Here is a 23,822-nt window from a genome sequence, read left to right on the forward strand (position 1 = left end):
TTTCTTTCTTTCTTTCTTTCTTTCTTTCTTTCTTTCTTTCTTTCTTTCTTTCTTTCTTTCTTTCTTTCTTTTTTTTTGAGACAGGGTTTCTCTGTGTAGCCCTGGCTGTCCTGGAACTCACTTTGTAGACCAGGCTGGCCTCGAACTCAGAAATTTGCCTGTCTCTGCTTCCCAAGTGCTGGGAATAAAGGAGTGCGCCACCACTGCCTGGCACAAGGCTCTTTCTTAAAAGGAGCAATAAAATAAAATAGAGATTATAATCAAATTGTCTAAGGACAAAGCAAAAAAAAAAAAATTTAAAAGCAGCATGAGAAAAGCAAGTAAACGTCAAAGACCTGGATTCCCCAGGAGAAAGCTCCCAGGCTACAAGGGAACGAGATGACACATTCAAAGTGCAGGAAAGAAAAGCCCTAAGCACTGACTAGCAATGCTGTATCTGACAAAACTGTCCATCAAAATGCAGTGAGATAAAGGGTTTCCCAGATTAACAAAGGCTGAGGGGTTCATGGCTAGATCGTCTTCATAACTGGTAAAAGGAACACAGTCGTGCACTCAAGTACAGCTTGCCAGGGAAGGTAAATGCAGAGGTGGTTAGAAAATACCTAAGTATAGTAATGACACCTCCTTCCCCCCGAGGCTCCCCGAACCCAGGACCCATTTATGCTAGGTAAGTAGTTGACCACTGAGATACATCCAAGCATCACAAATCACTTAATTTTGGCACAGAATCTAAAAGATAAAAGTATAAAAAATAATTAGTATAAAATATGTAGATATATACATAATTTTAAAAGGGAAATTCTCTTCCTTCCTTCCTTCCTTCCTTCCTTCCTTCCTTCCTTCCTTCCTTCCTTCCTTCTTTTCCCTTTCTCAAGACAGGGTTTCTCTGTGTAGCTCTGACTGTCCTGGAACTCACTCAGTAAAGTAGACTGGCCTCCAACTCAGAGACCCTCCTGCCTCTATTTCCTGAATGCTGGAATTAAAGGCATGCCCCACCACTGTCCATCTAAAAGGGATAATTTTCAATTTTAAAATAAACATTGGGGAAAGGAAAGTAAATTTTGGGATTGGGGAGATGGCTCAGTGGGTAAACGCACTTAGATTACAACAGTGAGGAACCGTGTTTTAATTCTCAGAACCCATATGAAAACCAGATGAGCAATCCCTCCTAATGGGAGGCAGAGATAGGAGAATCCCCTGGAGTCCTCGGTCCAGCTAAACTGGTGTACACAGTGGGATAATGGAGACCTTGCTTCAAACAAGGTAGAGGTGAGGACAGATACCCCAGGGTGTATTCTAACCTCTATACATGCATATCATGTGAGTGCCCACAGTCACACAGGAACACATCACCCCCCTCCATACACACTGTGCATACATACACACAAATGTTTAGTAGAGTGGCAAGTGTTGTGCAGCATTTTCCTATGAGATAAAAACCTTCCATCTTAGAGGGAAGCTCACTAACATACAGAATGTTCTAAAGCAATGGTTCTCAACTTTCCCTTTAACATAGTTCCTCATGTTGTGGTAACCCCCCAACCATAAAAATATTCTCAGTGTTATTGTTATGAATTGTAAATATCTGATGTGCAGGGTTACCTGATATTCGACCCCTGTAAAAGGGTCTTTGGACCCCCCAAAGTGCCCCACAGGTTGAGAACCACTGCTTTAAAGAGAGGTAAAACATTTCTATCCACTTTAGAAGCAAACAGCTCAAAGGCTTCTGAAATTCCTGAAACTGACTGGATATACCAGCTTCCTACTCCTCCAAGTGTATATAAGCAGTAAGAACTATTGTAAAATACTTTCAGACCAGCCAGGCTGCCTGGAAGGGGCAGAGACTGGCTGAGCTGCCCAAAGAGACAGATTCCAGCCAATCAGCTTGGAAGCGGTTCAGACCAACTGAGCCACCTGGAAAAAGTATTCTGCAGTCTGTTGAGTGCCTGCAGGCTGAGCAGTGAGCCTGGTTTCCAGCCTTTGTGAACTATCACCCATGCAGGGGTGGGCTTTTGGTGAGGCAGCGGTCTTTGGGTCATTCCCACTCCTGTAAATAACCTAAGTAAATCCAGTGGCTCACTAGGTTGGGTTTTGGTAGTATCCTTTCTTTGGTCTATTGTTGGTTCTCTATCTGGAGTGAGTAGATTTTTGTTCATGTCTTCCTAGGAATAGTGTCACACAACAGTAGGATACATAATTAACATATAAAAAACCCATAGCTTTTTCTTAAGTCAGTAACAAACATGCTTATAAGCCCTGTACACCAAGGACAGAGGTAGAAAGACAAGAATTTCAGGCCAGCCTAAATTATATATAGTAAATTCTAGGCCAGTCTGAGTTACATAGAAGATTCTATCTCAAACAAACTGACTGATCTCAGTCATACAGGGATGGTTTATTGAACACATACTTAACGACTGATCCACCAGGGCAACAGCTCAGGCTCAAGAGTGCAAAGGTTGTGCTGGACATTTCTCAGGGCTAAACTCATTTCTCAGTAAAGGCTAAACTGCAAAACCCACAATGAGGTGCCTGGTGGTCGGCCCTGATTCAAGCTATTTTCAACATAACAGTTCATGTTGACCTTAATTTGATGGGTCCTATGTGAAGCTTACAGTTGTAGAATTTAAGAGTAACAAATCTCAGATGGTAATATAGTCAGCATGACCCTCCTCTGAATCAAGTTATTTTTTTCTGCATCAATGACAGGCAGACATATTATAGAAACAATATGAAATAGCTGGTGGGCATGAAACAAAATGGCTACATCTATGCTGGGGGTTGGTGGGGGGGGGCACCTCAACACAAACCAAAAAGAAAGAGGTGAAAAGATGCTGAGAAATCAGGATATACATATACAAACAAATGAAATAGGGGCTTTATCCTTTTCTTTTATTCTTTGGTTTTTCAAGACTGGGTTTCTATGTAGCCCTGGCTGCCCTGGAACTACCCTTGTAGGTCAGGCTGTTCTGAAACTCACAGAGATCCGCCAGCCTCTGCCTCCCTAGTGCTGGGATTAAAGGCGTGCACCACCACTAGATCTTTATTCTTTTTTTTTTTTTTTAAAGATTTTATTTATTTATTATATGTAAGTACACTGTAGCTGTCTTCAGACACTCCAGAAGAGGGCGTCAGATCTTGTTACGGATGGTTATGAGCCACCATGTGGTTGCTGGGATTTGAACTCAGGACCTTTGGAAGAGCAGTCGGGTGCTCTTACCCACTGAGCCATCTCACCAGCCCTAGATCTTTATTCTTAACCACTCATGAAAATTTACTTAAAACGTATTCCGAATTAAGCCTAAGTCTGACACTGTGAAAATCATAGGAGAAAAAGAAGAAATCTTCAAAATATTGTTCTTCATAGATATCTGTTGATCTAGAGCTTATATGGGATCTAGTGACTTCATTCTTAAATACAATAAAGAGTCCACTTGCCCATGTTTGCTGTAGTCCCTAGCATGGAGGAAGAAGCAACCTACATGCCCACTTAAGAGATGGACGGAAATGCACCCCCCCCTGCACACACACTGTACTATGCAGCCAGAGACAATGAAGAAGTCCTATTGGATACTTCAAGATGGAATGAACCTTGAGGAAGATATACTAAGTGAAACATGATAGTCACAGCAGCACAAATAATGCAGGACTCAACCTTGCATGAGCCACTGCAGTTCTGAACTCAAAGGAGAAATGGCGGTTGCTGCTGTATGGGGGAGGGCGAAAAGGCCAGTCAGGGTAAAGTTTCAGTTATAAGATTTCAAGTTCTACAGGTTTACTGTACAATATTATTTACAGTTAGCATTATATCACAGCACTATGTGTTACACAACTAAGCAGATCTCATATAGCTGCTTCTTTTTAAACCACCCTAGGAAAACCAAACCCTATTAGTCATTTTTACTTTAAACTGAAATTCTTACCTGATATATAGCGGTTTGGGTTGTTATTGAAGCGATCATCCACTAGAATAAGAGCTCCCCAGTCATTTTTGTGCCGAATACATCTATAAAAGGGGGGGGGAAATAAAATACTGAAAATAAAGCCAGATTTCTGGAGAGAAAATTAAGAACATTAATTAATAATTAAGAAAATGGTGTATCAGCTATGTGTCACTAATCAATTTAGTCTGTTAAGCATCTAGTTGCTCAACTGATTTTCAGGATTAGAAGGGTGATAACATTTCTGACTGCTGCTCTCCCCTCACTCTTTGTCATATGATGTTTTTACTCCTTCACTGAGATGAGGTTTTTGAGACAATGAAGATAATAAATATTTAACTTTTGCAGTTAAAAATTTTTAATTTCATATGACATTCTTCTTGCACATTATTTTAAAGTAAGCTAGAGGTTCCAGAACAACAGATCATATAATATCAAGGCAGGGCAGGAAGAAGCTCTATACTGTCACCACTACAGAATGTTGGTGACAATCCAACAGGAGGCCAGGGAAACCTATTTTGGATTCACTTTATGTCTAAAGTGGCTTTTGGTAGAGGTATTTAAGTTAACAAAACATTTAAGAGAAAGAAGATTTCATTTTTTCCATTGTTTTCATATGGCCTTGCTCAAATGAATCATGATCACTTGAGAAATGATATACTTTAAGGGAAGCAGACCAGCGAGGAGACGTTTACGTGTGATTTGGTTGTTAAACCATCTGGTATATTTCAGAAGGCTATTGTTATATTTCAGACTTTATTACTCCAGATAATTATAATGTCCATTGTAGCCTTTAAAAAAGGTAACAAGAAGGGGTTGGGGAGAAAACTCCAATGGTAAAATGCTTATGGGGCAAGCATGAGAACCTAAGCTGATATTCCCAGGACCTACATAAAAGCCAGGATGGTAGCTCACTCCTGTAATCCCAGGGGCTGGGCTGGGCTGGGCTGAACTGGGATGGGCAGAACCAAGAACATCCTGGAGTTCTCTGGCTAGTAGGTCTAAATAACTCCAAGTTATGCTCCAAATTCAATGAGAGACGCCCCCCCCCCCCCAATCCAAAACATACAGTGGAGAGTGACAGAGGAAGACACCCAATGTCAACCTTTGCCTCCACATGGGCACATACCCCATACTCTTGCCCCATATGCACACATGGCATTAACACAATTGGTTTCTGTTTACTTCAGTTTTTCTTTTGGGGGTTGGTGGTTCTTGTTTTCTTTTTCTTTTTGATTTATTATGTATACAACATTCTTCCTGTATGTATGTTTGCATGCCCGAAGAGGGCGCCAGATATCATTATAGATGGCTGTGAACCACCATGTGGTTGCTGGGAAATGAACTCTGGACCTCTGAAGAGCAGCCAGCGTTCTTAACCTCAGGCATCTATCTCTCCAGCTACTTTGGTTTTCTATGTGTCTCCTAAGAGTGCACTGTTACATCAGTTAGCACACATGAGCTTTATGAAACGACACAAAACATTCTTTTGATAGTTATTTTTTCATTAAAAAGCTTTTTTTTTTAAAAAAAATATGTATGTGAGATGGTTGTGAGCCTTCATGTAGTTGTTGGGAATTCAATTTTTAGGACTTCTGCTCGCTCTGGTTGACCCTGCTTGCTCCGGCCCAAAGATTTATTTATTATTATACATAAGTACACTGTAGTTGACTTCAGACACACCAGAAGAGGGAGTCAGATCTCATTACAAGTGGTTGTGAGCCACCATGTGGTTGCTGGGATTTTGACTCAGGACCTTCAGAAGAGCAGTCAGTGTTCTTACCCGATGAGCCATCTTGCCAGCCCTTAAAAAGCTTTTATTATTAAAAGTATATGCTCTTTGTGAAAAAAACAACAACAACAACAAAAAAAATGGCATAGTACTGTATATTGATCTTCTGATGCATGACCTTTGTGGTCTTTTGCAGCACAGTGGCGAAGCAGTAAACCTTACATTCCTATCATGTGCAGAGCAAATCTAGAGCATCCATGTCACATTGAGACCCAGGAGGTTGCTGAGAATGCAAGTGTGGGAAGGGACACGACACATAAACAAGCTACTGCCTGATGACGAGATGTATGCTATAACAGGAAAACGTACACAATCTCGTGTGTTTGCTAGGGTATAGATAGCTCCAGGGGAAGAAACAGAAGGCACCCACACAGGACATGACTTCAACATGTGACAGAGTTGTCACATGAACAGCATGGAAGTTTATGTGTCAAGGCAGAAAGTCATGCCAGAATATGATAGGTTTAATAATAATATATTTATGTGTAGTTGTGAAAATGTTAGAGGATAGAGGTAGGGGTTATGGATAAAAAAGCAAGTTTGTAGTTTCAAAAGAGCAGATGGGGCTAATATGTGAAGGACCACTTGATAACTATGTGAGCTCAGCAATGTATTTAGTTTCAGATTAAAGTTTGAAAATAAACCAGTTTGGAGAGATGGCTCAGTGGTTAAGAGCACTAACTGCTCTTCCAGAGGTCCTGAGTTCAATTCCCAGCAACCACATGGTGGGTCACAACCAATTATAATGGGATCTGATGCCCTCTTCTGGTGTGTCTGAAGACAGCTACAGTGTACTCATATAAAACAAACAAACAAATCTTTATTTTAAAAAAAGAAACCAAGAAAATTAAACTACAAAGTTCCAACTTGCATTGTTATTAGTGTTATCAACTGAAGAACCAAATGTGATAATATGTACAAAGAGTTTATAAATCATAAAGAAGGCAAATGGAACCTGGACTTCACAAGTTTCCTTGAAGCTCAGGTGTTAGGTATATTAAAGTAAAAGAAAAAAAAATCAATGGAGGTAAGAACACCTATTTTTATAAAAATAAGTGTAACAAGTGAAAGTTAAGAATTTAAAAATCTGGGGCTGGAGAGATGGCTCAGTGGCTAAGAGCACCGACTGCTCTTCCCAAGGTCCTGAGTTAAAATCCCAGCAACCACATGGTGGCTTACAACCATCTGTAATGAGATCTGACGCCCTCTTCTGGTGCATTGAAGACAGCTACAGTGTACTTAGAAATAATAATAAATAAAAATCTTAAAAAAAAAAGAATTTAAAAATCTATATTCAAGCTTTCCTAAAAACTATTAGCTGAATATTGTAATTTCAAATGAAACAGGCAGTCATGAGGAAGAGAGAATGAGAGCCTTCAATAAAAACGTGCAGTGTGACGTCAGGGGAGTCAAGGAAATGGACCGTCCAGCTAGGAAGGCAGCCGTGTGCAGCATCATCACAATGTAATTGGTCTGAAGAGTGCACACAAAGCCCTGGCATTGTGAGTGGCATGAGAGATGTGTTCCAGGAATGTCCTACCCAATGTCCTATGTCATTGGCTTCATGTAAATGAATGCAAACACAATCTTGTCATTTTTGTGCAATCTGAGTGCACACAACACTTGAGGAAAATCTTTTCCGGATCTGTTTGGTTCAGATAAGGGTTAGTTACATATCTCCTGATGAGCCCTAAATATGTTACACTGTTCTCCTGTCAGGACTCTGCTTCTTTGATTTGACTTACCTGAACATCTTATAGCTTCACTGGAAAACAAAAGCTTGCTACTTACAGAGTGTACTAATTTTTAAACAGGTTTGCACAAATCTACTTTGTGTTTATAAACTGGAATCTTATGTCCTACAATAAAACTTATTTTTGAGATGATAATTTAAAGAGTTATTCCACAGGCTAGGAATAATAACGACATCTAAGTTGGCAAAGTGCTTGCCACAGTTTTCAACTCCCACTTCTGATCTATAAATAAAATTTTACCACATTGATTTTTAAAAGTAGAAAATGTGACTTCCTCTTCTTGGGCAAAGACAAAACCACAGACGGTAATACTGTAATCCACTTTAATTTATTCACCTGCCTAGAGCCTGATTCAAGGCTCTGTACGCTTGAATTTCGTACCACTGACGGCCAGGCAGAAGACCTCTCGATTTTGAGTGGTGGTCATTGTATTGTCGTTTTAGCTCCACCTAGTAATTTAAACATTAAAAGTGTAGTAGATGAGTAAAGCTTATTTTAAACATCGTATGAATATCTAACATTCTACAATTTATTTAAGGTATTTTGTTTTGCACGTGTGAGTTTTTCATCTTATTCAGTCTTGTTCATTCTTACATTTCCATAGTTCTCTCGTGTGGCTGAGAGCACTTCCACACAGTAAGACCCACACGTTCTCAGTGTATAATGTAAGTCCTAGCAACTACATAGTCTGCTGCCATCTAGATAACACAGATCATTCTCAGCACTGCTACCTTCCAGTTGATTGCTTTCTATTGCCGGTGGCGGCCACAGACTTGCTTGGTTTTGCCTTTTCTGAAATTTCAAATAAACGCTATTAGACAGTATATATTTGTTTGTGTCTATAGACACTACATATTACTTTGGAAATTTATCCATATTGAAATACATAAATGAAACACATATTCCATTTATTTATATATCCAATATATACAGTGGTGGTTTGAATGAGAATAGCCCTCATAGGCTCATATATTTGCACACTTCCTCACCAGGGAGTGGAGCTGTTTGGAACATTTAGAAAGATTAGGAGGTATGACTTTGTTAGTGTAGGTGTGGCCTTGTTGGAGAGCTGTATCACAGAAGTGGGGGTTTTGAGGTTTCAAAAGCCCACACCAGACCCACTCTCTTTCTGTGTGTGCATCAACTCTCAGCTCCTTCTCCAGGAGCACAGCAGCCTGCTGCCATGTTCCCTGCCATGATAATGGACTAAGCCTTTAAAACAGTAAGCAGGTCCCCAGGTACATGTTTTCTTTTAAAAGAGCTGCACTGGTCAAACTGTCTTCACAGCGACAGATCGGTGATTAATACACACACCTATGTTACTTATGCTTTAGTTTAGTTTCATGATTATTCTTTTAAAAAAAAAAACACATTTCTTCTTTGTGAATTTTACATCATGTACCCCAATCCCGCTCATTTCCCCGACACCCCATGTCTGTCTTCCACCTCTGTAACCTCTCTCCATAGACAGAACAAAACAAAAAAAACCACATCTCTTCTGTGGTAGCTGCAGTGTCACACAATATACCCTTCTGTCCACACAGCTTCACTTTAACTGGTCACTGCAGTGAGTCATTGGTCTGGTTCAAGGCCTCTAGAGTCTGCTACACTTTCTATACTAGATCTTTACTGGGACGCCTCTGAATATTCTGCTGTTGCCCTGTGTCATAGAGATCTGCAGCGTTCATTCTGTAAGACTGGCCCTTCCATGTGCAGTGCACAGATGAAGATGTAGTGATAGGCTAACTCAAAGTCCTGGAGCTGGGCCTAGGTGGTAGCTGAGCTGGTCTGTCCACCAGCTCTTGCGCCCACGCTGCGAGGACCAGCTCTTCCACATTGCCCAGATGAGGGGTGAGGCCAACGCTCTGTCTGTGGCAACCAGCAAGGGGCAGGACTGGCTCACATGAAACTCTTCTACCAGGGTCAACTCCCTCACACTTCAAGGATGAGGGGTAGGGTCACTTCTCCTCTCATGCCCTCAGGAAGGCTCACTTAGGTCAGCTCTAGAATTGAGTAGCTGTGTTAAGTTGTGGATCTCCACTCTGCAGGTACTATTCTTCCTGGGCTAGGATGTAGTTCTGGGAGTCACTGTGACTCATACAACAGTCAGTTTTCTCAAAGGAAGAAGGCAGAGGTCCGCTGGCACTTGCATTTGTTACTGGATTTATTGATGGGCAGTGTAATTCACTGTTTCTCAAGAAGCAAGAACAGCAGCTGCCTTTGCGTCTCCAGCTTCGCCTCTTTACAGAGCATATAAACCACTTGGCTTTTCTTTGTTTTTCTTCTCTCCACCACCTATTTGCTCACGTCTTTCTCTCCCATCACTCTGCCATATAGTTGCTTGCTTCTGTATCCAGCCTGGTGAGGGCCGGGCATGTAGCCTGTGGTGTTGGCTTAGTGTTTCCTGGAATGTCTGGGCCCTGCCATGAACCTTGCTTTTGAAATGGAATGGTTATGTCACTCATATTTAATGCAGTTATTGCTATAATCAGACTTAAAATTACTATATTGCTATTTTCCCCTATTGTTCCATCTATGATTCCAGTTTTTTGTATCAAAGTTTTTTCCTAGTGTTTTTATCTCTAATTTTTCTCTTTACTTATACATTTTATGTGTATGGGTATTTACAGGGCCCTTGGAGGCCATAGAGGGTTTTCAATTCCCTGGAACTGAAGTTACAGATGTTGTAAGCCACCATGTCAGTGCTGGGAACTGAACTCAGGTGCTCTGAAGGAGCAGCCAGTGCTCTTAACTGCTGAGCCATATCTCCAGCATTTAGTGTTTCCATTTTGTTTTTACAAATCACTCTAGATCAGTGGTTCTCAACCTTCTGAATGCTGTGACCCTTTAATACAGTTCCTCGTGTTGAGGTGACACCCCAGCCATAAAACTGTGTCATTGTTTCATCACAACTGTAGTGTTGCTACTGATTTGAACTGCAATGTAAACACCTGAAATGCAGGCTATCTAATATACAACCCTGGAAGGGGAAGGGGTTGTGGTCCATAGGTTGAGAACCACTGCTCTAGAATTTACAACACACATCTTAACAACACAATCTGCCTTAAAATAATATTATACTGCTTCACAAATGGCATGAGGACACAGAATTTCATTTCTTTTTATATATTTCATGCCATTTTACTTTGACAAATACTATTAAACCATAACACATTCTTATTTTAAACAATACCACTTATTGTAAGTTATTTTTAAATTTTAGAATGTTTAGATTTACATAAAAGTAAAAAAAAAGTACAGAAATTTCATATGCTTTGTACTAAATTTCTCCCAATGTTAACATATTACTATGGCACATACTTCAAATTCAGGAATTCAGGCATTGGAATATTATCTTAGTCTATGTGCTTTACTCATTTTTTTTTACCGTTTGCAGTAATAAATTCTGTGTGTGTGTGTGTGTGTGTGTGTGTATCTTTAAATGATCACTCACTGATTTAAAGTTTCTGGAACTTCTTGTTTTCCTTCTATAGATTTAAGTTTCCAAATGACAACAAAACATAATGACTCGTGTGTGAAGACACCATGGGGAAATCTATTATTCTGTGTGATACTAGACTATTTTAAAAAGGATTCTACCCATAAGTGGTGGTATATGCCTTTAATTCCAACACTAGGGAGGCAGAGGCAGACCAGCCAGGCCTACATTATGAGACCCTACCTCTACATAAATAAATAAACTTAAAGGAAGAGAAACATTGTTTAATACAGGTTAGCTGGCAATTAACTTTAGCTAGCCTTCTGTGTGTGTGCGTGTGTGTGCGTGTGCGTGTGTGTTATGGCACAGGGTCCTTTCATCTGTAGCTCAGGCTGGCCTCACTCACGCATTTTGCCTCAGTCTACTAAGTGCTGAATTATAAGCTATGTCTTCATTTTTGAGCAAAGAATTCCATGCTGACATTTTCTCTTTCAGTATGTGAAGACAGCACTACTTTATTCTCTGACTGGTGCAGGTTTAGACAGACGTCTGCTGCTGTTCTTGTCCTCTGTACGACGTCTTGTTATTTTCTAGCTCTGTATCGAACTGTGGTGTACCTGTACCTGTATGTGTCTTCTGGTGAGTATAGGCTGGAGGATCTGTGGGCTTATGGTTTCCATAAGATTTGAAAAACTTTTAACCATTACTATAATTGTTTTCTGCTTCCACACCTTTTCCTCTTCTTAGACTCTAATTGCAGTTATTTAGCCACTTTATATTACTCAACAATGACACTAGTGATCTGGTCAGCGATCCTAGTTTTTTCCACTCTATACCTCATTCTTAGTAGTTTCACTTCTGTGTTCAAGTTTACTGATCATCCTTAGAAAGCACCTAACTTATTCTGTACATTTTTTTTTTAATCACAATGTTTTTCCCTCTCTGGACATGTTACAGAAGCACTTTAAAATGATTTTATTTCTCTTTTCATCATGGTCATATCTTTCCCCATCTTCTTTGACTATATGAAACACAAAACACGGGATATTTTAATGTCCTTATTTGCTGGCTTTAACATGGTTTTATCTCTAGTGATGGATTTTCTCTACACTTGACACTGTAATTTTCTCTTTTCAGTATGCTAATTTTGGATACTAGACTGTGACGACTCCGTCAATGGATATCTGCTTTTGTCCTAGAATTTCAGTACTGCTGGGTTTTCTTAGCTTCAGATAGGTTACTTGGAACCAGCTCATTCTTTTGAGCTTGTTTTCAATACAATGAGACAGATTCAGAGTAGCCAATGGTCTAATTTATCTCCAGAGGGGGAGGGGAAGTGAAACTCTTCTATGTTCAATGTCTCACAAATCATGAGCTGCTCTCCACCCAGCGGCTAGTGACAGCACAAACTAATCCCAGCTTTTTATAAGGCTAAGGAATTGTCCACCTACTTTCCCTGATGTCAGGTGTTTTCCACTCCTATCTGTGCCAATCACTATTCGTGTAATGCTTCAAGGCTACCCCTTTGCAGATGTGTGGCTCTTTCTCCCTACACAGTTCCATCCTCTCTGGTACTCTACTTTGCAAATTCTCACTACCATGAAACCCTTCTCCTCACATCACTGAGATTACTAAGCTCATCCTTCCTACTCCAGCTTGGTACAGTGGTACTCATTTTATTTTATATTTATTGGATCTAGTGGTGAATATTTAAAAATAGTGTTTCATAACATTCACTTTTCTAGTTCTTTAAGTAGGTGAACATATCTAGTGTGTTATTCCCTTGAGACTGTATTTTATATTAAAAATTTTTAAAGAAAAAAATTGCCATACACAATGAGAATTGATTAATATATTTCTACTATGCAAACTGACAGTATCTTGTCTACCTTGCTTAGTATGTAACCTTGTACATACTTTGTAGTAAAGTGCACAGAGTGATTGATAACTCTGCCATTCGAATCCCTCTCACCTACAAATGAAGACACTCTGGTTAGAAGAGTTACTTTATGTTAGTTTAAATAACTCTTCATAGGATAGTAATTCAGACTCCCGTTTGTGTATCATCAGAGGCCTGGAAGACAGGCTGAGCTTTGCATTATCCAAGTTCATAGTTCTCACCCCAATGCACAACATCACCAACAATAAATTTATTTCTTTAAGCTAGGAAGATTTTATTGAATGGGATAAAACAACTGCAATGTTTGTTGTAAAAAAGCTAAGCAATAACTAATGATGTGTTCAGTTATATTTAAACACACACTTATTTAAGCGGTGTGGTGAGAACATACCAATATAGGACCTGATAAATCGAACACCAGGATATAGAACAGGATCTGAAACGACCGTTGTCTAACATTTGGCATAATGAGGGGCAATTTTAAATCAGTGAAGAAAGGATAAGCTATTAAATACTGTTAGGAACAACTTTTGGAAAAGTGAAGAAACACTTAATAAAGTTACAGTCCTTGTATCATTTATATAGATACACTTAAGACAATTTGAAAAACCTATACCTATAAATATCCTCAGGAAAACACAATGAATTATTTATAATCCCAAGGTGGGAAAGATCACCTTAATCCTAGCCAGCCTACAAAACAGAGGCCACAGGCGAAGTCTTAGCCAGCTGGGCAATCTTGTCAGCCCCTGGTTGATGTTCAACAGTGAGTGTTTGGAGTGTAAACCCATAGTTTACCAGACAGCACCTAACTCAGTTTAAGAATAAAAACAACAAATAAATGGTCAAAGAATGCTTAGGGATGTTGTAATTGTCAGACCGGTTGTAGCTATAATTACTGGTTTAACCCCCTGACAGGCTTTTAAGATATCAAAAAGGTCATGTGCTATGTTATCAGTAAAGGCAATTCAAAATAATGCCTATTCTAAATCAACCCCAACAAAGAATTAAGCCAAGCTCTGACTAGACAGACCCTGAGGAAACAATATAAAGATTGTTTTTCTGAGATCTCAATAACAAATCAAACCACACCTACACAAGCTCAAGATGACCAGATGTTAACTGAATTGCCTATAAAAACAAAATTCAATATTCCATAGAAGAGATAGGCCTTAACATCTCTATAATGTACCATAATGTGTTGTATACAATTAAAAGTTACTAAGAAAGCATGACACACATTAGGGAGAGAGGAAAAATAGTCGGTCAGCAACAACACAGGAAAAATAGTCAGCAACAACATACCAGTTGGGAAGCATGAGGGCAGTTTTGAGAATGACAGACAAGGACTTTAAAGCAGCCATTGAAAACCTATTTAAGTAACACAAAAACACATAGTTTAGGAGGATGGTGGCACAGTAGTTAAAAAAGCACTTACTGTTCTTCCAGAGAAACTGGGCTCAGTTTTCAGCACCTATATCAGGTGGCTCATAACCTCCTGTAATACCAATTTCAGGGAACCTATCTCCCTTATGTCAAGCACCTGGATACAAGTGGATCATATAAACCTTTGTGCATGTGCGCGTGCGCGCGCGCACAAACACACACACACACACACACACACACACACACCTTAAGAAAAAAGACACAGTGAATAATCTTGGGAGAAGTGAACATTTTTATTTTATTTTAAAATTTGTGTGTGTGTGTGTGTGTGTGTGTGTGTGTGTGTGTATTGTACGTGTGTTGCAAACAGGTGAGTATATGAGTTTGCCCACCTATATTCACACATGCACAGATCACAGCAAGACTTCAAGAGTCTTCCTCTAATTCTCTATGCATTATTGCCTTGGGACAGGGTGTCTTACTGAACTGAAGCTTGCCGTTTAGGCTACACTAGCTGGCCATATAGCTCTTGGGATGTGTCTGTCTGTACCCCCACAATGTTGAGATTACAGCTATATGTGTCCATGCCCAGCTTTTTAGATGGATCTAGGGATTCAAACTTAGGTTCCCATGTTTACAGAACAAGCACTCTCAGCCAATCAGCCATCTCTTTAACCCTGGAAGTAGGAATTTTTACAAATTCAAATGGGAATGGTACAACTGAAAAATACAGCAAGAGAGAGAGAGAGAGGCAACGATCAGCAAGCACCTCAGTAAGAACAAAGTAAATGCATGGACACTGAAAAGACCCTGCAGAAGATTCAAAGCCTGTCATTCAGTGGCAGTCTAAACAAACCAGAGTTAAAGATAGTACCAATGCATTTACTGTGCCTCGGGCTGGCAGAGGACAGCTCAGTGTGGAGTGCTTAGCTGGGATGTGTGAGGCTGTCTATTCAATTCCCAGTACGACTATCCTGCTCCCAAGAGCCTGGTAAGTCTCTGTGTTCAGTCTCTACATCATCCTAAGAATGAACTGCTTTTTTACATAACAAAACATTCTCCTTAAAATAATTCAAGTTCAAAATACTCTAGTGGACAGCTGTTTCTCCATACTAATATGTTCTAAGAAAGTGGAGTTAACCAACTACTGATGGAAAATATCTGGGTGGGAAGACACCCCCCCTTGGGCTATCCTGAACATTTATAACTTTTTGTCATTATTTCCTAAGTCATGCAGTAAAACAACTCTATAGCATTTACATTATACTAGGTATTATGAATAATTTAGAGATGATTTAAAGTGCACTGGAGAATAGGCATAGATTAGATGCAACACTACACTATTTTACACAGGAAACTGACCATCTGAATATGGTCTTTTCTCTGTGTTTTCTGGATTCAATCTGCCACAGATGCTGACAGGTGACTGACTGTATTACAATTTCGGAATTTTTATACTAATTGAGTGTAGAAAAAAAGGAAGGAGCTAGTCTGAAGTAGCTCTTAATAACACCACAGAAAATATTTTTTAAAAAGCACTGAAAGTATGAAAATTGAAACAGTGCAGGAAAATTATGGAAACTGAAACACTGAATTCAGTTAAACACATGCAGTTTGGACTAGCTAGCTGTAAGCTGTTTGTTCTAGAGAATAGGAATGTAAAGGCGAGGTAAAAACATTTTCTGCCTGACAAGAATTTAAATAAACAGAAAAGACTGTAAGTACGAATGGCTATCAAACAAATGTTATGTTACAATATTATGTTATTACAACATAAATAATGTTACAAAATTAATGTCAGCTACAGGGTATGGGAGTGAGCATAGTTAGAGATGAAGCTAGTCCGTGAATGTAGTACAAAAATGGTGAGGGCCAGGCTTGGAGAAGAAAGGAACAGAAGAGTCCTGCTTGTAACAGCAACAACCTACAGGACGGAGCCACAGAGTACAGGTGACGGAAAATACCCAAGCGCTCTCGAACCTTCCAGCTAGAGAGGGGCCCAGCAGGTACCAGAGAAGACAAGTACATTTAAAGGAAAAGATAAAATTGACTTAGCTCAGGTTAGATTCTAAACTAAAAGTAAAAGTTGACAATAAGCCAGGCAGAGCAGTGCATACCTGAGATCTAAGCTGGGGGTATAGCAGCAGGATAGCTAGGAGTTTAAAGACAGTCTGCCAAAAACAAAATAACAATCCTGACTCAAACCAACAAAAACGTAAGGAAAAAAAGTTTTTGAAATAAAATTGAGATTAAGAATTAGCTAGAAATCTCAAAATTGGAAAACCTGAGAACCAAAGTTCTTAGTACAAAATATCCAGTGAGTTTCTTTATAGATCTAACCAGATCTATACTGATTAACCATAATAACATAATTTACCTAATAATTTTACAAGGAAGATATTACTTTATATTACAGATTGGAAAATTGGGGAGTGAAAAGACTAAAGTAGCGCTGGGATTTGGATCAAGTCTGACTTCAGAGCTAGCTCTCTCAAGGACTGAAAGCTGCAGAGCTGAACACTTGCATAGCTTTTCTGAATGACCCTCGCTAATGTAATTAGGTAGGTCAAGTCTGTTGCATTATTTTTTCTATTTAAAAACAGGAGTCCGGGAAACTAAATTAGATGAGAAATGGTTCTAGAATTTCACTGTATGTACAATGATCTTCAGCCATGAAAACCAATGCTCAATTTAAAATGACACATAGCATATGGGAAAAAGCCAGTTTCTCCTGCCAGCAAATAGCCTAAATGTTAAGTAAAGCCAGGGCTGGAAGGGATTACTGAAATGTCAAAAGACAACCTTTTTACTTCTACCTGCTCATCCCTATAAACATTCTTATTCCCCAGGCATGCTTTCCAAACAAAGAGTTTGGATATGATGCAGCAAAGGGCCCAAGGCCAGCTCTGCCATCTAGTAACTGTCAAAGCCATTAGTCTTTCATCTATTTGGGAGGTCATGCCCACATGCACATCAGCTACACAGTTGAATAACAACATTATACCTGTTGACCAATGCGTCGTTAATGCCTAACAAGACAGACATTTTACATTATGGATGTTAACTCTGAATGTTTCTTCTAAGTTTTGACAGCAAGTAAACACCATAAACTGGGCTCAAGACGGTCTGGAAAGATGATCTTTTAGATCAGCTATCATAACTTTTCAAATACTTTTTATAAGCCTTCCCTCAAATTGAAAACTATAATCAGCTATGCTATCTGGGAAAAGTGTAAACCATTCGCTCCACATTCATAATAAATTACTATATGTGTAATTTTGGAAAAGTGTGTAAACAGAAGTGAGAAGGGCAGTTACTTTATCAAAAGATACAAATGAAAGCCAAGGACATGCTCAACATGCCTCTTAGTCATGGCTTAGAAAAATAAGGACTTTCACTATCATCTAAATACTCGGCTTTATCATTGTTTTCCTCAGCTTGCTCCGTCATTTAAATCGCTCTGTTTATTACTTGTGCACCACGCGAGGATCAGATGCTACATGGGCTTGTCAAAACATCATTTTTATTGTTACCAGATTTCACAGTTCACTCAAAACAAAAGGCATCCTTACTTTGGTAGTTTCTAGAGAAATAAAATATATCTAAAAATAGGTATGTATGTTCTCAAACTTTAATATAAGCAAGAGAACAGTAAGGAGACAGCTGCAGATTTGTTGGCAAGTGGAGGTACCTACAGCCAAGGTGGGGTGATGGCTTCAAAACCGTGTAAAGGGCCAACGGCTGGCACTTAAGCCTGGGTTATAGCATTTATTGTTCTTTTCTTTTTTTGGTTTCTTGATTCAGGGTTTCTTTGTATGTGTAGCCCTGGCTGTCCTGGAACTTGCTCTGTAGATCAGGCTTGCTTCTGTAGTCAGGGATCTGCCTGACTCTGCCTCCTGAATGCTGGGATTAAAAGCAGGGCCAATGCAGGCCTTTTTTTTTTTTTTTAAAAAAAAAAGTTTTGTTTTGAATGATTTTGTATTTTGATTTACATCTTAATAAACTTGAGACCAAACAATAAGTTCCTTAATTATCCATGTCTCAATTTTATTAGAAGCAGATATGATTCACAATAAAAATGCACGTGAAGCCAGGCATGGTGGTGCACACTTTAATCCCTGCACATGGAAAGCAGAGGTAGGCTGAGCTCGCAAGGCTAACCTGGTCTACGGAACAAGTTCTAAGGTAGTTCAAGGCTAAACTGGTCTACGGAACAAGTTCTAAGACAGCCAAGGCTACACAGAGAAACACTACCTAAAAAAACAAAAACAAAAGAGCACTTAATTAAAATAGAAAGAATTATTCATATCCAAAGGATTATATACCATATCAAGTTTATATTGAAATTTTGAACCTTACATTATTTTTTATGTTTTTTCAAGACAGGGTTTTTTCATGGTTTTTCAAGACAGGGTTTCTCTGTGTAGCCCTCGCTGTCCTGGAACTCACTTTGTAGACCAGGCTGGCCTCGAACTCAGAAATCCACCTGCCTCTGCCTCCTGAGTGCTGGGATTAAAGGCGTGTGCCACCACTGCCCAGCATTATTTTTCAATTTTCCATTAACCCCCAACAATATTTGTCTTAAGTAAATGGCCCATATGTAACAGGAATCTTCTATGAGATTTTAGACTTACTTCTAACTTTTCATTTGTGTGTGTTTGTGTGTGTTCCTGCAGAGGCCAGAACAGGGCACTGGAGTTATAGTAAAGAGTGATTCAAAATTATAGATAGTTGTGAGCTAAGAGTGATTCAAAATTATAGATAGTTGTGAGCTACCCTTTGTGGGTGCTGGGAACTGGACTCTGGTCTTGTGAAAGAGTAGGAAGTGCTTTTTTTTTTTTAAAGATTTATTTATTTATTTTATGTTAGTACATTGTAGCTATCTTCAGACACTCCAGAAGAGGGAGTCAGATCTTGTTAGGGATGGTTATGAGCCACCATGTGGTTGCTGGGATTTGAACTCCAGACCTTTGGAAGAGCAGTCGGGTGCTCTTACCCACTGAGCCATCTCACCAGCCCGGAAGTGCTCTTAAATATTGAGTTATCTCTAAAGCCCCCTTTTATTAGCTTTAAGTAGTTTCTGAAGAAATAAAATGGTTTGACAAAAATGAGTTAGAACTATAAATGAATCTCTTCACTTTACCACTATTCTACATGGAAGTAAATTTTATTTAAATTCAAAACTATGTGTACTATGATTTCAGCAATATATGCCCCCATGAAAGCAATTAATTCAAGCAGTTTCTTTTTCGTTAGGACTAAAGCCTCAAGCTTCCAATTGAGGTGTGGTGGAATACACTTGTAATCTTAGGCCTCCAGAGGCTGAGAAAGACTTTAAGGCCAGCCTGGGCTACAGGGTGAGTTGAGCCAGGACTACAGGAGACCCTATCTCAAAACAAAACAACAAAAAAAGTCCAACAATCAACAACAAAGACCTTTTCAAAGTAAAATCTTTCTACATGGCCAAGGAAACAATCAAATAAAAAAAGCCTACACAATGGGAGCAAAATCTTTAGTAGCTCTCTAACCAACAAGGATTAATGTGCTGAATACACAAAGAACTAAAAAACTTAAACAGCAAATTAAAAACCCAGTCAATAAGCAGACTTAGGAAATGAACAGGCCATTCTCAAAAGATGAAATGCAATAAACAGCCCATCTTTCTAGTCAACAGAGAAATGCAGATCAAAACTACACCAAAATTCTATCTTACCCCAGTCAGAATGCCAGTCATCAAGAATACAAATAACAACAAATGCTGGCAAGGAGATGGAGAAAAGGGAGTTCTTACACATGGCTGGTGGAAATGCTACCCAGCTCAGTCACTACGGAAATCAGTGTAGAAGTTTCTCCAGAAACTTAAAACAAACAAACAAACAAAAAACCAAAAAAACCAAAAAACCCACCAACACCACAAAGTCCAGCTATACATATATAATTCCTAGGTATTTACCCAAAGGGCTCTGAGTCAATATATCAGAGATACTTGTCTATCAATGTTAACTACCACATAACTCACAATGGCAAAGGTATCACCTCACCTAGGTGTCAACAGACAGGAATGGAGAAAGAAAATGTGGTACATATACACAATGCAGTTCTCTCAGTTATAAAGAAGAATGAAGCTATGTTACTTGTAGGGAATGGATAATCATATTAAATGAATTAAGCCAGTCTCAGAAAGACAGATGTTGTATGTTTCTCTTACTTGTGATTCCTAGATTTTTATATATAGTTACATAAAGTCATAAATGTATATGAAAAATGAAAGTAGAAGTGAAACTGTCTGGAGAAACATAGGAGACAAATAGAAGGGCGGGTGAGAAAAGTCAGGGTAGGAGGTGTGAGGAAATATGTTAAACACGTAATATTTTCCTATATAAAAATTAAATTAAATTAAAAGCATTTAAAGTTCAAGCAACCAAATAAAAAAACAAACTATCATCTAAAGCCACTAATTAATAATATTAAGAAAGCATCCTTGAGGAAAATAAACACACTTTTCTGGTAAGTACTGAAGAATAGTGCTAACTCTGGTCAAGGCAGAGCTTTAAACCCTGGCATTTACAGCATACCCAAGCTGGAGACAAAGACTGTGCAGGAGAGACATTTACTGCTCAGTTACAGTGCAGTGTAAACACTGTTATCATTGTATCACAATATAAATTCCAACAGTTTGAGCTCTCAACTGAGCCTAAGACCTTGTAATGTGGAATATTTTGGCTAGATAAAAGGAGTTTAACTGGTTTTATTTCATTTGGCATATTTTCAACATTTCTGAAACACCAACTTAGCCAAATATAGAACAATTTTTAAATGAGGGAAAAAAGTTTTTGCCAAGAGTTAAGAAGCCAGGCTCTCCTTAAATAATAATAATATTTAAAAAAAAAAAAAGAAACAATTTTCAATTGTTACGTTCTGCTACATTAGTATTTAACCACAGAATCTAGCAGGAAATAAGAACTAAGACATAGTAATAGCAACATAACTTACTTCATACACCCTTCAGGACTGCTTCTAGAAAAAATACTTTTAAAGAGAAATCTATTAAAATTTGTATCATAAACTGTAGTTGTTGAAAAAGATACCTGACCATTTGAAATTTAAGAAACAGCTGGGCTGAGGCTCAGGGATAGATGCTTGTCCAGCACATACAAGGCTCTAGATTCAATCCCCAGAAAGAGACCATGGAGAAGTTGGGTATCTTCTCTTGTTTACATACTCACCACCATTATTTAAAACAACGTAACCATTGCTGCTTCTCAGAGTACTTACTTGGGTACGTTGTAACACTTAAACATTCCCATGTAAATCATTTGATAATAATGACACAAAACCATCTTAGTCAGAATGGAAATGGGGTCTCTGTTTTTCATTATCCAAACAATTTGTCAAGGTAAGAGCATAGAGCAAAAGAAGAAATTACTATTTTTCTATTAAAAGCAAAACAGTTAATTCTTTAAGTTATAAAAGAAATTATATCGTTCCTATTCTGGAAAGGACTTAGTTTAAAACTTTAATAGAGTTATATAGGCATTATGGCAATTTAGTTAGGCTAACCATGCTAAGATATTAGATAAACATGCAAATGCTTCAGTTAGCTTTGAAAAATTCTACCACTCAAGCTATCAATTCTGAGGGAAACAGATGAAAATGCACACGGCTTGCAGACTGTGAATAACCACAGTTCTTCCCCAAAAAACTTCTTTTTCTGAGGTTCCTTTTATGTAAAAAAGAGGAAAATGATTTCTGCCAACTTCACCTTATCCACTGTTTGAATAAAAAGTCAATGAACATGAAACAGGAAAGCATTATATATTGAGTGAGTTGGCAAAGGTCTTGGTGGTGCAAGCCAGCAGTAATCCTTGCTATTCAGGAGACTAAGGCAGGAAGATTTCAAGTTCAAGGCCAGCCTAGATAAGTTAACAAGAACCGCAACAACAAAAGAAAGGGGAAGAGAGGGAAACCGGAGGCGGGGTAGGGGATATATTTTAGGATTAGTGTTCTTGCCTAGGGTGTGTGTAAGACCTAGGAAAAATGTCCAGAATGAAGGGCAGGGGAAAGCAAGTGTGTTCAAGTCTTTATTTTTCTCATATTTTCTATTTTCTAAGATCCAATAGAGATTTTCTGTGAACTTTATGTTTGTAATACACTGTTGTATAAACATGAAAAAAGTCATAGGATTATGTAGGTTATATAGTTAAGGCCTTAAGCTCTTCACCCCAAATCAGGGTGTTTTTCTTTTTCTTTTTTTTTCAAATTTGTTTTTTTCTCCTTTACACTTTTTTCTTTTTTTCCAAATCAGGGTTTTAACATTTAATTATTTAACTATACTATGGAATAAACATAGGCTATTTTAGGTGACTTATAAATTTCTTTAGTTTATGAACTGTACTTCATAAAAAATGAAAATAGGTACATTACCATTCTATATAGAAAAAAAGTTTAGTTTTGAAACATCCTTTTCTTAATAACTTCTGCAATTGTTCAACAAATGTCCTGAAAAACTATGGCTTATATAAATACTCTTTAGTATGTTTTCTAATACTTTTGGGTCACTTTATACTCTATGCAATCTATTTGCTTTTTAAAGTAGTTACCTAAAATATGGGAATGGAGAGACATATGAGAGTGAGTGTATGATTACTCCTGCATTAATTTAAATATTGTTTCATTCAAGTATTTTACATTCTACTATTTCTCTTGTAGAAGTCTCACAACTAGTGGAGAAAATCTAGAAATCACAGCTATGTAAAATGAAATATTTTCTGTGCAGGGAGAAGCTCTATGTAGAGCATATGCTTAGCTGAGGTAAGTTCACTCTCCAGCCCCTGCATCCCGTGCACACACAATAGTTCTGTAATTATATCTTCTGCAGAAAAGCAATATGAAGCTACAAAGAGAAGCATAGGCTTTTAAAAGAATGCACCATGTTAAGAGGCTTCACTGAGGAGAATGAGTAGTATTTCATTCAGCATGTTACAAAGATCTACATTTACTTAGTTCACAACTACTAACTCTTTGCAGAAAAGCAGGAACTCTTATGGAGAAGGCTTGTGAAAGCCATATGATACAGTAATGAGCATAATGACACTGAAAGATTTGGGTGATAACAGACTCAAACTCAGAGTCACATTTTGCAAGATCAAATTTGTGTGTGTGTTTTAAAGATTTATTTATTTTATGTATATGAGTACACTATAGTTGTCTTCAGACACATCAGAAGAGGGCATCAGATCCCATTACAGATGATTGTGAGCTTCTGTGTGGTTGCTAGGAATTGAACTCAGAACCTCTAAAAGAGCAGTCAGTGCTATTAACTCCTGAGCCATCTCTCTAGCTCCAACAAGATCAAACGTTTAAGAAGACAAACAAGAAGATAGAAGTGCAAGGAAAAAAATATTAAATGAATACTGGAAAACATAGAAGCTAGCATGAGAGTTTATGCCTATAACCCATCAGTCTAGCTCTAGAGGCTAGACAGGAGGCTTCTGAGTTCAAGGTATGCAGTAAATGTTCTCCAGTTCCCCATTTCTCTCTCTCTCTCTCTCTCTCTCTCTCTCTCTCTCTCTCTCTCTCTCCTCTTGTATCCCAGGCTGACCTCAAATTT

At 38.5% G+C, this 23,822-nt stretch overlaps 1 protein-coding gene across 2 annotated transcripts in view; it reads right to left on the reverse strand.

Moving 5' to 3' along the window:
* The window catches only part of Brip1 (BRCA1 interacting protein C-terminal helicase 1), a 137,931-nt gene that overhangs the window by 9,978 nt on the left and 104,131 nt on the right, over window positions 1-23,822 (reverse strand). For both annotated transcript variants that reach the window (XM_021212802.1, XM_021212801.1), the window contains exons 16-17: window positions 7,824-7,936; window positions 3,924-4,006 (exon numbers count right to left, since the gene is read on the reverse strand). In XM_021212802.1, the coding sequence (XP_021068461.1) occupies window positions 3,924-4,006; window positions 7,824-7,936 (196 nt within the window). The remainder of the gene's footprint in view (window positions 1-3,923; window positions 4,007-7,823; window positions 7,937-23,822) is intronic.

The sequence above is a fragment of the Mus pahari genome, chromosome 14 (genome assembly GCF_900095145.1).
Source record: "Mus pahari chromosome 14, PAHARI_EIJ_v1.1, whole genome shotgun sequence".
Lineage (NCBI taxonomy): Eukaryota > Metazoa > Chordata > Mammalia > Rodentia > Muridae > Mus > Mus pahari.